At 42.1% G+C, this 14,922-nt stretch overlaps 1 protein-coding gene across 4 annotated transcripts in view; it reads left to right on the top strand.

Annotated features, from left to right (window-relative positions):
* Positions 1-14,654, top strand: part of MOCS1 (molybdenum cofactor synthesis 1) — a 30,703-nt gene extending 16,049 nt beyond the window's left edge. For 2 of the 4 annotated variants that reach the window (XM_032102758.1, XM_032102757.1), the window contains 7 exons: positions 1,787-1,848; positions 3,124-3,235; positions 3,533-3,645; positions 4,295-4,405; positions 5,197-5,317; positions 6,594-6,641; positions 10,671-14,654. In XM_032102758.1, coding sequence (XP_031958649.1) covers positions 1,787-1,848; positions 3,124-3,235; positions 3,533-3,645; positions 4,295-4,405; positions 5,197-5,317; positions 6,594-6,641; positions 10,671-11,539 — 1,436 coding nt within the window. In that variant the 3' untranslated portion in view covers positions 11,540-14,654. Of the gene's footprint in view, positions 1-1,786; positions 1,849-3,123; positions 3,236-3,532; positions 3,646-4,294; positions 4,406-5,196; positions 5,318-6,593; positions 6,657-10,670 lie in introns of all 4 variants that reach the window. The other 2 variants (XM_032102759.1, XM_032102756.1) reach the window with 2 other exon arrangements.
* Positions 14,655-14,922: the final 268 nt, after the last annotated feature.

Here is a 14,922-nt window from a genome sequence, read left to right as displayed (position 1 = left end):
CTCCTTTCTGTAATCCTGAGGTCACACATGAGATTTTCTGAGCAGTTACAGAGATTTTTGATCCCATTCATGGCTCTGGGTTGTGCTTAGAGCACTGTCATTATCTCTTGCCACAATCTGCCTGCAATCTTGCTTAATTGGAAGGAGATCTACCACAGGTGCTGGAAACTTCCTAGGCACATGCAAAAGTAGGTAGTGATTGAGAAAGGTGACAAGCCATAACTTCAAATACTTGCTTGCAAGAGTTATTTCACTGTGTGAAATAACTTTGCTCTTCACCACTCTTTTTGCACCCAGGATTAGCATTAGAACTAGCTTATTAAATAATTGTGTCTTCTGCTTTCCTGTGCCCATGCTTTATGATGCCTTTACTAGCCAGAGAGCAGTGAAGTGAAATTTTTGTCTCTTTCCTTTTCTTTTTTTCTGATTTTGAGTGCATCCAATATTAAGTATGTACAGAGTACTATTGAGTTACTGCTTTTTTCTGCTAAGACACCTACAGAGTAGTGAAGGTATGATCTGTTCACTAGAGAATCTGAGGTTCCAGTAGATCATAGATAGGGAAAGGAGGGCGATGGACCTGCCAGGGTAGAAGAGGCATTCACAAACACGGGGCAAGCAGCTGAGCGCTCAGTAGAAATGTGTGCCCAGAGCTCGGGAGTTTGCTGTCTCGTTCCTGCTCACCTCTGTTCTCTGCCAGCTGCTGAGTGTGGCAGGGAGGGAATAATATGCAAAGTATGAAATTGATGTCTTGATGAAAGGTCTTAACTTTAAACAAAGTTGATGGAAGGGGTGGTTTGGATGAGATCATTAAGAGGCTTTCCTAAATGACTTTGGAATTCTAAAACTGCATGGTTGTTTTTTTTTTTTTTCTTCCAGCTTTAAGAGGTATGTGTAGGGGCAAAGATACTTGCCCTGAATTAACTGTGTCCCTGTGTTTGAGAGCAGCTGGCGGGCATAGGCCACACTAAATGGTAGAATGAAACCGGCCACTTCATTCCTTGAAGTAGTTTTTGACATCTTTCATTTGTTTTCAAGGGTCTAAGGCCAACTGAATTGCTTTCCTAAATGTTCTAATCCGTGCCACATTTTGTTCATTTTGTTCACTGATTTCCCATGTTTAGTCATAAAAATGATGATCCTGAAAAATGCTGCCTCTGATCTTCTGACTAATGCATAGTCAGTAGCTTTGGGAAGCCAATTACATCTGTAGCCAGGGTTGAACAGGGAATCAAGGGGCTTTTGTTTGGTCCTAAACCCACTCCACCCAAAATGTACTTTAGAAAAATCCTTTTAAAATTCACTTAGCAACATTGCTGTCTGATTCCGAACAGTGAAATTCTGCCATTGTAGAAAAGACACAAGTCATTACTATAAAATAAACATTAATTTGTTATTTTTTCTTCATTGCATCTGGAGGCAGTTGATAAATTCTTTCCACTCCCTTTAAGAAGAATGTAACACAAGGAAAGCTGACTTACAGGGAAGTGGAGAATCATATGCTAATAATATATGGATATCCAAAGATGTAAAAAACCATACCAGTATTGTTGATTACTCATATACCAGTTAAATATTGATATCAATGACTTGAGCACAGTAACACTGGTAGTCTTTGTGGGTTGGGGGGGGGGGTATAATTAAAGTCTCTTTATTTGCAGGTCTTTTTACTTGCAGCTGTGCCTACTGAATCAGATTGGTTTTTATTTGTCTTGTACTTAATAACCACCTTTTGCATTCTGCTTTGAAACAATAAAAATTCTTTGTCACTCTTTTTGTATCTTAGGCTTTCACAAGGTAATGGAAGGAATCCACAAAGCCGCTGAACTTGGCTACCATCCTGTTAAGGTAGATACAGTGTTTATTTACTCTGAAAACTGTTGTGTTTTACCATATGTACAGTTCACCTGAAAAGGAATTTATTATATTCCATCTCGCCTCCCACCCTACCCCATGAATAACTTTTAGTGAAGCTGGGGAAAAACTTGAAGATCACATCAAGAAGTAACAAGGAGAAATCTTGTGCAGCTGGGGGTGCAGGTTCATACTGCCTCAGCCTACTGATTACATCATCACAGGATGGCCCTGCTCTGTACTTGCCTCCTCCTGCCCTCTCTCTTGAATTGGCATTTGTCTCACTCAGCTCTGCATCTGGCCAAGGCAGTTAACTGGCAGGAACTACCCTGCAAAAAGACATTCATTTTCTCCTGTTATGTCTCCTTTAGCTTCTTATAGCAGACTATTTCGAGTGCCAGTGTGAGAGGAAAAGCAAGTTTGAGGGTGCAGGTAGACCAGCTTCAGTGCAGCATGAAACTTCACCCTAACTCAGATGTTGGCAGTTCTGCAGCTGTGGTTCCCTTCAGTTTCACAAGTGCTTTGAAAGTTCTATTATGTGTAAGTGGCTTAGGCTATACAGCTGTGAAAAACATTTGAAATTAAACTAGGTTTTAGGCTTTCCTAAAAGCTCTTAAGAACTGTGATAGGTGATGTTTGGACATACAAGGCTGCCTTGCTAACTGAAGTATTTTAGCAAGTCCACAGCTCTCAGTTGTTCTTCAGATATAGCACAGAGGACCTAAGGCTCCAATGTAAATATTGTTTATGAGGAATGTGGGGTAAAACTCAGTGTTAACCTCTCTTTTGGAGGAAGGCGGGGCTAGTTATCCAGTAGCCTATGGTTATGGAGTGTGCTGTGAACACTTCCTGGTCCAGGGAATTTGCCTATCATCTGCCATAGAGAGTGCTGTGGAAGGTAGCTTGCCAGTACTTTTACAGAAGCCACAGTGTAGAACTGGGGAGTGGAGTTGTCATTTTAAACAATAAAAGCAGCCATACCTTTGGTGGGTAAGATGATGTTTGTGTTACCTGGCTTTTGTATTAGTTTTCCATGTAGCAAGACAACTTGAACAACTTTGGTTAGGTTGGATGTAAAAACTTGGTTGAGTTAGGCAGAAATGATCATCCGTACCACTGCAGTCCTGCCAGCTTCTCTCAACATTTTTTCTTTCCAAAAAAGAAGTTATTTCTAGCCATGTTGCCTTCCGCAAGGACTGTGAAACCTTGTGTAAGTGGAAAGAAAGTCATACTCTGCTCACTAATTTCAGGTGTCTGCTTTACCTGCAGGTGAACTGTGTGGTGATGCGAGGCTTCAATGAGGATGAAGTGCTGGACTTTGTGGATTTCACAAAGGATCTGCCCCTTGATGTGCGGTTCATAGAATACATGCCCTTTGATGGTAAGTACTGCTGCTTTGAGATTCTTCTTGGACAGAAGTGGGCTGCTTGGTGAATATTCACCCCATAGACTTGTCTCTGGAGGTTTTGATAAGCTCTTTTAGGGAATTAGGAATTGCCTGAAGTTTTATGTTGTATCTTTTGCAGCTTATCTTCTTCCCTCGATAAGCTGTAGAAGGACTAGTTGGGGCTGGGACACCTACAGCTAAAATGAGACATGGAGAATGTAAAAGTGGTTCTCTGCTAATTAAGAAAATAAAATCCACAGTCTAAAGTTAGGCTGGTTTTGTTAATTCTAGGCAATAAATGGAACTTCAAGAAGATGGTGAGCTACAAAGAAATGCTTGATACAATTAAACAGCGATGGCCGGAATTGGAGAAATTACCCTGTGAGACTTCCAGCACAGCCAAGGTGGGGTTGAGCAGAGAACATGTGAAACATGCCCCCATTCCTTCCCTGCCCCAAATCCCCAAATGCTCACAAGTTCAGCATTGATATTTGACAACCAAAGTAATAAACACTTAATGTAGTAACTCTTGGGTTTTGGTCAAGCTGCCTGCATGAGACTTGGTGCTTATTAAGTGCTAGTCATAGTCTTTACCTTTAGAAATACAATGTGTTTTCTAGATGTATTTTCAGCCAGGTATAAAGAATGCCAGGCCTGTATTTACAGCTTTTGAAACTTTTGTCATTCTATGGCTGCACATTAACAATCCTGATGGAACAGTTGTTCAGTGAAAAAACTATTGGTTTAGACTGTACAGTGTCAAATGGGGACTTTCGAGCTCATGCTCCCTACAGGCATCACCTGTTAGTTACAGATAACTACTAGAGCAAGCATTTAACAAGTTTGGGAATTTCCAGAAACAGGGCAGAATAGACTGGAACACCTGACAAAACTGATTTTGCTTTTTTTTTTTCTTTGATATGGTTTTAGGGCTGAAGAAAATCTATGTTAAAATAGATTTTCTGGTCTTCAGGCAAGTGAAACTATAAAAGTTAGGAGTCTGTATTTGACTCTTTTTTTTTTTTTTTTTTTTCCTCCTATGCATTTCTTTAGAGTTACAAGGTGCCACATTTCCAGGGACAAATCAGCTTTATCACCTCCATGTCAGAGCACTTCTGTGGATCCTGCAATCGGCTGAGGATAACAGCAGATGGGAACCTAAAGGTTGGTAGTGAAACAGGATTCTCTTGATTTCATGCAGTGAAAATAGTGTTGAAATTCATTCCCTAAAAGTAGCTGGGATGTAAAGATGCATAATTATTACCAGCTAGCTCCTGTTTATTTATCCTGTATGTATTCTTGTTCCATCTTGTCAGGCTGTTAGGGGGATGTTACATCACCTTTTTTTCAGTTACCATAGTTAACTTCAGTTGTAAAACATGGTTGCAAGGCCAGTAAGTATAAATATTTATTCTAATCTTTGATTCAAAATCATCTTAAACATGTGAAAAACAGATGATTTCCCATTAAAAAAGGGCCCAAGCAGCTGTGAGGGCTTGGCTTTTGCATTCCACAAGGATTCTTCTTGTTTCCCAAACAACTTGTAACTCTTCTTCTTCAAGAGCAGCCTGTACATTTGCTCAATGACTGTAGAACAAGGAGGGATAGCCATTTCCTGCCACGTTGAAACTGGCAGTTTCTGGGGGAAAATTAAAGTTTTCAATTAAAAATTGGCACTTATTCATTGTCACCTGATATTGACAACAGCTGTGCTGCTGCCTAGTGTCAGATGACCAAGGCAGCCTGAAGGCCCAATGAGCTTAGGCTGCTTAAAATCCCAGGCTGTCTGTGTGTACATGAGGAGAGGTAAAGAAAACAATCTCCATAAATGTTCCCTTCAATAGGGTAGGCCTCTTCAAAGCTCTTCACTCTGTGGTTAGTACAAAATATTTGTAAAAGTAATTTATTTTATTCTTTCTCATTTATCCTCTTCTTCTTCCCTGGGTTGGCTGCAGGTGTGCCTTTTTGGGAATTCAGAAGTGTCCTTGAGGGATCACCTACGGTCAGGTGCCTCAGAGGAACAGTTGATTCAAATCATTGGAGCAGCAGTGGGCAGAAAAAAGAAACAGCATGCCGGTATGTTCCTTGTACTTGAGAAATAACAGCAGTGCTAGGGAAAACAATGTCCTGGTACCTGTAACCTTCCATGAGAGTTAGAATCCAGACTGTCTGAAAGACTTCCAGACTGACTTTTGTTCTCAAATAGATACAAATGCCACTGCTCACGACAACAACAGCAAAGTGTAAAGCTAAGTAGTTGCACTGGATCCCCTTTTTTTTAGATTAGCTTGCTGTAAAAGAAGTACTAAGACTAAATGGAGCTGTCAGTCCAAGTACTGCATTAACATGTTTCTAGAAGTGACAAATCTCTTCTTCACTGTGCAGGAGTTTGTGGGCACTCATCTAGTGCTCTGCACAAGGTCATGACACAAGGTCCATGCTGATGCAGTCACATCCTCAGGCTGTATTCATCTTTCCTGAATTTATGTTGATATTAACATTCATATCTGAACCTTACTGTAGTTTTGTAATCTGGTTCCAGCTGGGAATGCTGAATTCTTGTACATGAACTGGCTTTATGGTCATGGCTTAGTCCCCTATACACTAAAATGTGCTTTGGCCCTTTTGTTTTCTTGCAGATTCTGACAGATTAACAGTAGGTTTTTCCCTTTTTTCCTAACGTGTGAAACAAATTTAAAGGTAGCCTTTAAATCTACACGTAGACTAATTTGCAAAGTACATTGGTCTGACTCAGATAAAATAGTGCCTTGTAAACCTAAGGGAAGGGGTGGAGGGTTTGGTTCCTTTTGGTTCCATTTATTTATGAATTCTGATTTGGGAAAGCAGGGGGTGGATGGGGAAGAGTCTACTAAAGGCGTTTTGCCATCAGCAGCATTTACCTGACATTGTCTGTCTTCTCCCAGTTTGTGTTAATCTCAGTATTGTCCCTGGGGCTTTCTGTGATTTAGCTTCTTTGAACTGGAACACTTATTCACAGCTTATCTATAGAACTAGAACAGTCAAATACCGTTGTTAGAGACAAGATAGTCTCAAATTGATTGAATTCTGTAGTAGGTAGACTGTAATTCACATTATGGCAAGCTTTCTGGGAAAGGGTTCTGCAGTGTGATAGACCCATAGCAGCTGGGTGCCTGGAGACTTGGGCAGCTATAGTTTTAGATAATGCCACGCTGGATTCCCCCTCCTCCAGTTCCCTTGGTCTTTACTGAGCTTTGTTTTTCCTAGCATACAGGTTGCACTGTGAAGAGCAGAAAACTAAATATGTAAACCAGATGCATGACTTAAAGCCTAAAAAGCCAGGATTTTTATGTGTTCCTTATTTTATTTCTAGGCATGTTTAACATTTCCCAGATGAAAAACCGGCCAATGGTCCTGATTGGTGGGTGACAAATCAGTACGTAAAAAACATACAGTGATTTTGTTCGGTTTCTGTCTTTGGGGGAGCAGAGTAGATTGGGCTTCTAAGTCTAGCTTTTGGTTCTGCCTTAGGTTTAGGCAAAGAAATGGGCTTTTAATTAAGCAGTTATATTTAACACACTGAAGTGGAAGAGGAGGAAAGGTTTAATGTCCCTACCAAGCTTTACCCCATTTTCCAAGTGACAGCCCTGGTTTTGTTTTCTCTAATTATGACAGTTCATTACATTTTCCAAAGGGATAATCAACTTTCCTACCGTATTTCCTATCAGCTTAAGAAGAACAGTATAGTTATTTATAAGACAGTTTGGGGTGAATTTTGACCATATTGCCATATAAATATAAAGGATGCAGAATGGAGTTTTATCCATGTATTAAGAAATTAAACTTTGTTTATAATGTATATAGAGCCAGCAAGCTGAAAGAAATGCCAGTGTTCCTACCTCACTACTACTTCAGAATTTGAGATGTAGGGCTTCATTTTTTTGAAATTGCCACTTATTGCTGCAAAGTCTCAGAACATATCCATGAAAGCCCTATGAGCCAAGAGCCTTTCCTTCTAGTGTCCATTGAAGCTGTTTGCTAACTCTCCGTTCTGCCTGAAGCTCAGTTCATGAGAGATGTAGCACTGCTGGGGTTCTCTTACTGATTTTTAACATCTCCTTCAGTGTGATTTTTACCTCCTTCCATACCTGTGTTTCCCTGTTCTGTAAGATAGCTATCTTTCCAAAGACCTTAATAAATGGTTACAAGAGTTAGCTTTGTGAGATTAATTACAAGATGTTTTGTTGTTCCTTATCAACAAGATGTGGGGGGAAAAAAAAAACCAAAACAATGGTGAAAGACCTGAACATGTTTTAAATCCCAACTCTCATCCTCCCATTGATGTTTTGGAGCAGGTTAGCTGTTGGGCAGCTTAAAACACAGGTTTTAAAACAGGTACCATTGGGGAGGGGAACATGCATTAATCTGCAGGTCTTTGCAACAGGTGATACAATAACAACTACTCTATTTTTAAACCAAGCCCCTAGGGCTTGTACTTTTGTTGCCTTTATTATGCAGTAGGATCCACAGAGGTCTTTAGGATAGGTCTTTACTGGGAATGTTTTTCACTTGGTGCCCCACTTTAAAGGGCCATCATTTCCCGTGTTGACTGGTACAAGATTGTTTTTTTGAGTTTGCTTTTGCTCTCTTGTATTTGGCCACTGCTACATTGTGTTCCAGAAAAAGGGTAAGGAGGATCCTTTGTTTAAAGTGTGTATTGACTTGCTGCATGAGGAAATAATTTTGTTGGGGTTTTTTGGTTTGGTTGGTTTTTTTTTTTTTGGTAAGATGAAAAATACTATAGTAAACTCTTGACAGCTCACTGGGACCTACGTAATTTTTCACGTTGCCTTTGAAAGAATTCCCACACTCCAAAGTTAGCATTCATAGCAATGTTTGGATGGCTACAGATCAGATCAATCCAATTTCCTTTTGAAAAGTGCTTTAACATTGTCTGACAGGGCAGTGAAAGAGGCAGCCTGTCCAGGTCTTCCTCCTTCAGCTGTTCCATCTCCTTTTGAGACTGACTCCTGGCAGTCACCGCATCAATAGAGAGACTGGAGATGAGTGGAGAGTATCTCACTGTGACACATGGGGAATCATTAGGAGATTTCCTAATTGTATTTTGAATTACTTACAAACTTCAAATAATGCTGGCGTGCAAGCAGTCAGTGGGGGAGTGTGTGTATGGAATTAATTTAATGAAATTTAATTAATTTAATGCTGTGGAAATCACTAATTGGTTTTGCTAGACCCAGTAAGCCAAACCTGGCATCTTCCCTGCACTGCTGTTGTCCAGTCCTTTGCTATGTGGTTTGTGTCTTATTTCCCTAAATCAAAATATTCCTTTTGGCAGGTTCTTCTTCTCCTGGGTTCACTTCAGTTATGGGAATTTCCTCATTAATTTAAGTATCTCCTGCCTTCTTTTCTCCCCCTGAGATTGTGCTAGTTGGAAACTGACACAATTAAACTTGAGGTGCAGTAATAGGATATAAGGAGATGGAATTTGTCAGATGGTTTCACTATATGGTGCAGTAGAAAACCATTATCTTTTTTTTTTTTGTAGGTATATGAGCAATTTGGGTGCAAATAGAGATGACTAGGTACAACTTCAAGAAGTGTAGGTTGTTCAGAAAAGCAAAGATGCTTTGCACTCATGACTGTCTCTTGCTGTCTGTTTACTTCCCACTCTGCTTGAGCAAACTTCTCTCCCGTCTCCCACCCACGAGTGTTTACCCTGTGGAAGGAAGTACTTGTCTGCCTTTGCAGTCTGGCTTCTCCTGAAAACAAGACACTTTTACAAGGGTTTAGCTTCAGCTTTAATACTAATCAAAGTATTAATACTAATCAAGGAATCCAAAAGAACTGAGTGCTTTGAGTTCCTGGATTTTAAAAGGAATATTCAGGTTAGGCCCCACTATGAAAAGAAAGAGCAAGAGAAGAGGAATAAGAAAAATAATTTTCTGTGCTCTTCTAAAGCACAGCAGTGTTGCATTCAGTTCATTTATGTCCATTTAATCCCATTCCTCAGAGGTAAACACATGCCTTCAAATTTGCAGGAATCTTAACTTTAGTGGATAGACCATCAGCTGTAGATGAAAAAAGGCCTTTGCCTGAATTTAGGTTATTGCAGTGATTAAAATCATGAAATCTATGGTTGACTTAATCTTCAGGAATGGGTACTTCCAGACCAATGTTTGGAGGGTACTCTGGATGAAAATGGTGCTAAGTGCATCAGTCTTGTTTCAGCAGAGGCTGGGACTAGCAAGGAAGAGTTTGGTGGGTTTGTTTTTAAAAAAAGAGGGAGGAGCACAACGAGACCTTTGTCCACACTGTGTCTGTTATTGTCATGTGGACAGTCCCTGGGCAGCAGAGGTAGCTCAGCAATGTGGGGCAGGAAGCTGTTTTGATGCACCCATGGATAGGCTGAAAAGGGAGTCCTTGAATACCAGAGCTACCAAAGGGAGGTTATTGAGCACAACCTAATTCCACCTTTCTCAGAGCAGAAAGAGAAGGAGCTTCAGAAAAAGAGAAACATACTTATCAATGGTGCTGTTAAACCAGGGCTTTGCTGCTTACCTCTTTACTTACAAAACATTCACTTTTATGTGAAAGAGACTCCTCTTGTCTTCACACTTGGCATCTAGCCCAGTACAAATGCCAAAACCAAAGGATTAAATGGTGAAAAGGGGCAGGAGGGCCTACTACCTCTCTGCCAGCTGGGAGCTCTGCCAGCTTGACTTGGAACATGCTTCTGAGTAGATTTAAAATCTATCTGTCATTGAGGGGACTGTGGTTTTTCCAGTGCTTAAACTTCAGCTGTCATTAATGTGTTAAGAGCTGACAATAATATGAGAGGTTCCCATCACCCTCTGAGCTTGTAGACAGTGCAGTTGCAGTGCTTCTGGTCCCTGCTGTCCTCAAGTGCTGGCATAACCCTTCCCTGCAGAAGGAGATGAAAGGAGGAAGTGCAGCCGCCTGTGCTGGGAGGGAGGTGTTTGGAAAGGCAGAGTTGAGAATCTGAGTGTAAGAATTTCCTATTAACCCTGCCAAGCTTTTGAAAGAAGGCTGGTGCTGGGATGGTCCCAAATGAATGCTGAGATGCTGTGACTCACTTTTCTTCAGAAGTGATGTTCCTATAAGCTTTCTTGGCTGCTGTTTCTCAAAAGGTGTTGATGCTTTTAGAAAGTAAGTTGTTTCTTTTTGTCAGGGACCTCGAAATGAGTGTTCTGAGTCTTGAGGTTTGTAATAGCAAACAAGGAAATGGAAGGAACTGATGAGAGAAGAGAAAGAGCTTGAGGAAAAAAGTGGGTATTTGCAGACTTATTGAGGTTTTTGCAACATGGGAAGTCCCAAGCAGTGCTGTGACAGGGTTCTCAGTTGCTACCGGCAGCTTAGCTTTCCAGTTAGTAAGATGTTCTTCTCATGTTACTTTTTGTTTTTTCCCCAGAGCCTGCATTGATGTCATTCCCACTATGCCAAGATGCCCTACAGAATCCCCCAAATTCAAAGCAGTGGGGCCACACATTTAGCCATTGGCTGACTTTGAGAGTAAGTTTACCCAAACAAAAGGGAAAAACATCAATGAAAAACACACTTACAAGACAACTTTTCCTCCCAAGATCTCACTCAGAGAAACAGTGGCATATGGCAACAGGAATTCTACAAACCCAGCTCCGAGGCTACTGTGTCTTCCAGAAGAACCCAAGCTCCACATTTGATACAAAGTGCCTTGATACTTCTGTGGGCCAAGTTTCTGTGGACCGTCAGTTCAAAGATACATGTTCAGGATCTGAATTCCATACCAGGGATTTGGGATCTTGCACCAAGGTACCTCGTGCCTCTGACAACTTGACTCACACTGACAAGGAAGGACGGGCCACAATGGTTGATGTTGGAGGGAAGCCAGATTCCAGAAGAACTGCTGTTGCTGGTGCCGTGGTTCTCCTGGGTGAGAAGGCATTCAGGATGGTCAGGCAAAACCAGGTGAAGAAAGGGGATGTGCTGGCAGTAGCCCAAATTGCAGGAATTCAGGGAGCCAAGCTGACCAGCCAGTTGATCCCATTGTGTCACAACATCCCCCTGTACCACGTTGAGGTGTCTCTGAGCCTGGATGAGGCCAGACATGCAGTGGTGATCCGCAGCTCCTGTCACACCTGGGGAAGGACAGGTGTGGAGATGGAGGCTCTCACAGCTGCCAGCCTGGCTGCGCTGACCGTGTACGACATGTGCAAAGCAGTCACTCATGACATTGTCATCCAGGAGCTCAAGTTGCTTAGTAAGACAGGTGGGCAGAGAGGAGACTTCTCAAGGGTCTAGATAATATCCAGATACCTCCAGCCCTCCAAGTGACCACTGCTCCTGTTCAGCCTCTTACAGAAGTCCTTGTGCTCAGCTGGTGGGCTTGGAGACCTCAGTGGGTGTGTACTGTACAGCAACCCCATGCCTCCAGCATTGCCTTACTCTGTCAGCTCACTGCTGGGTGAACAGTGGAGCCACTTAGCCCTGTTGAAAACCATGTGTGTTTTCTTGAGGACAGACTTCTCCACTCTGCCAATACCTCCATTTCAGTGTCCTCGTGATGAGATTGAGAAAAGATTCCTGCTTATACCACAGAGGTTTCTGGGTTTTTGGTTTTTTTTGCCTTTGTGAAATACACCTGCTGTCATCATACCTTGCAACTGTGAGCTCTGGAAATGAAGCAACTGCTGAAAATGCTGTTATTTGGCAACAATTTCTAAGTCAAGGATTAAGATTTCAGAATTGTGTCTGTCCATCTTTTCCCCCTGACCTCTTCCGTTGAATTTAGAGGGTGACAATGAGAAGAACACAGCTGGGGAACCTCACTGTACAGCAGAGATTATAAACATGGAACAGTCAGGGTCAAGGGGCAGCTCCCATCCCTTTGCAGTGCTACTGCTTCCCTTCACAGAATCAAAGAATCCCAGAATGGGTAAGGTTGGAAAGGACAACAGTGGGTTACCTGGTCCAACCTCCCTGCTAAGGCTCCCAGAGCACAGGGTTGTGTCCAGACTGGAATATCTCCTGCGAGGGAGCCTCCACAACTTCTCTGGGCAATCTGTTCCAGTGCTCAGTCACCTGCAGAGTGAAGAAGTTCAGGTGGAACTTCCTGTCTATCAGTTTCTGCCCGTTGCCTCTTGTCCTATTGCTCAGCACCACCAAGAAGAGGCTGGCTCCATATTCTTGCCATCTCCCTCTTAGACACTGGCATATTGCAACATCAGTCATCTCTTTTGGATGCTGAACAGGCCCAGCTCCCTCAGCCTTTCCTCATAAGAGAGACACCTGCAAGTGGGAAATAATTCACATATCAGTTTCAGAAGAAAAAAAAATGGCAGCTGCCCAGTTTTCTGCCTTGAGTGCTCTGTAAAACATCATGCAGAAATGGGATTTCTGGATTTGGAAGAATTATTTTTCTGATCTGAAAGATAGGTTTTACAGTGTTAGAAGCATGTTCCAGCATTTTGACCTTAGCACTGAAATACATGGATGCCCTGTCTGCATGCTTGAGGGATTAATTTTGCCAAGCACAGAAGTAAGTGTTAAGTTCTCCCTGACTTTAGAAAGAGATGTCACACCAAGCTCTAGAAGACTCCAAATTTTTTACGCTACAGTGCAACTCCTAGTAACCAGCAACCTGCATAGTCCTGACAGATCAAACAGACTTTAATACCAGTGGTCACTTGGAAAATTAAGGTAGTTACCGTTGCCTCTGCCAGAGTGTCTTCCTGCATGTTTCTCTAATTTGGTTTTCATTAAGTCGTCTGGCCTTGGAGCACTTAAGTGTCCCCATAAATGTAGCAGTGACCACAGTCATGTAGCATTAATTAGCTTTTTTTGGTAATTAACTGTCCTAGATAAGAAATTACTCAACATTATTGTTAATATTGATGGCTGCTTTTCAAATGTTAATTTAAGTGCTCTAAACAGGGTGTTACTGGTTGCTTATGGCTAATGTGAAGCTGCACATGATTCAGAGTGCTCCCTCCATATGCACAGGGTTGAAGACAACTCTAGTAAGGTCAAAGATGCTACAAAAAAATCATCTTAAGCCTAAGAGGTTACTATGAGCACACCACACTGCCACACGCATCCTGCTCATTTAAAGTAAGCACAGGGCTCAGAGGAGGAGGCAATAGGTTTTACTACAGATCCTTCACAAATCTCATACACCAGCTGCAGCAAAAGGCACTCTTTCCATTGCAGGTGAATTGATTTGATTCTTTTATTTGTTGTCACGGTGAGATAAGGTACATACAGTGACAGACATAGCAGCTATAGCTGAAAGGGAAGGGAGTCTGGAAAGCTTGGTGCCCAGACTCCAGAAGCCTTGGTACATTGATGGTGTGGTTTAGGAATGCTATTCCCCTCTTCAGTGTTCCGCCACTCCCTTGCTCCTCCATTCCTGTGGCGGGCTGGAGAGGAGAATTGGAGGCACAGTAGGTAAAGATCATGGGTTCACATAGGAACAATGTACTGGAAACAGCAGTGGAATAAGAAAATGAGCAGTAACGGCTTCAGTAACAGAGGGAACAGGCACTATGTGACTTCTCCCTTACTGGAAGAGACCCCATACCTGGTCCCCGTAATAACCCCCCATGCTATTCCCCCTCCTGGCTCCTGCAAGAACTACCCATGTCCTGGCCAGAACCAGGAAAATCTACATTCATTGTTACAGTCTTGACTCCCTGTCATTGCCAGGAGTGTAGCTAGCACTGCTGTACTGAGCACCAACAATCCCACCCGGTCCTGCAAATACAAGAGACTCTGTGCATCTGTGGAACTGCTGCGCCCATAACACAGACGTTTCCTTAGCTCAGCATGGAAACAAAGTGCCAGGAAAAGGAAGCACACGTGTAACCTGCTAAGGCAGCTGACTGACACAAGCACTTACCTCCCTGCACCACGCACCGTGCTCTCCTGGCCTGCTCCCAGGCTCTAGCTAATTTTGAAAATGGAAAGGAAACTCGAGGTACTCAGTAGTAATAAAACCGTGCTTTGGGCATATAATTCTTTGGCTTCTGAGAAGTTTGCTGTCATGCTGTAAAGCCCACACAAAGGACTCAGGGCCACACCAGGGACTACTGAGCACATGCATGACCACCACGCACATCCCGTTACATACGCACATTTCACTACTTCCTTGGTTTGAGAGTGGCTGGAAGTGCAGGGCAAACTGACTTTGGTGCCATTTTATGCTCATGTTACATTATCAGGTCTTTAAACTATGCACATGTATAGGTAATGAACCAAACATGAGTCAACATTTTGTGAGAGAAATGGGTTGAGAGCACTCTGTGTTTCTGTGGTGCTGGGTGGGCCATGGTGTAATATATGTTGATGAACTGACTATTTTTTGGAGGCTTGCTTTTTTTGGTCCACTGTATTTTTAATAAATACTAGTTGCAATGGAGTGTGGTTTGCATTACTCTGAATATCCTTTTTAGTTAATTTTTCTATGTTTTAACCCAAAAGCTTCTATGAATACGTTACCTCGGGACAAGCAACAAGACAGGCTTTGCAAGTTGCATGATTAGTCAGCAATTAGCAAGGGATCAGTCATAATAACTAAGTACTATAAAGAATCTTATTTTTTTCTGCTGTTGTTGAGTAAAAATCATTTTAATCTGGCTGTTCTTAAACTGTGTAATCCTTTGGGTTTAACATTGTAATGTATCATC

This window comes from Corvus moneduloides, chromosome 3 (assembly GCF_009650955.1).
Source record: "Corvus moneduloides isolate bCorMon1 chromosome 3, bCorMon1.pri, whole genome shotgun sequence".
In the NCBI taxonomy this organism is placed as follows: Eukaryota; Metazoa; Chordata; class Aves; order Passeriformes; family Corvidae; genus Corvus; species Corvus moneduloides.
This window is presented reverse-complemented; position numbering and strand designations above follow the sequence as displayed.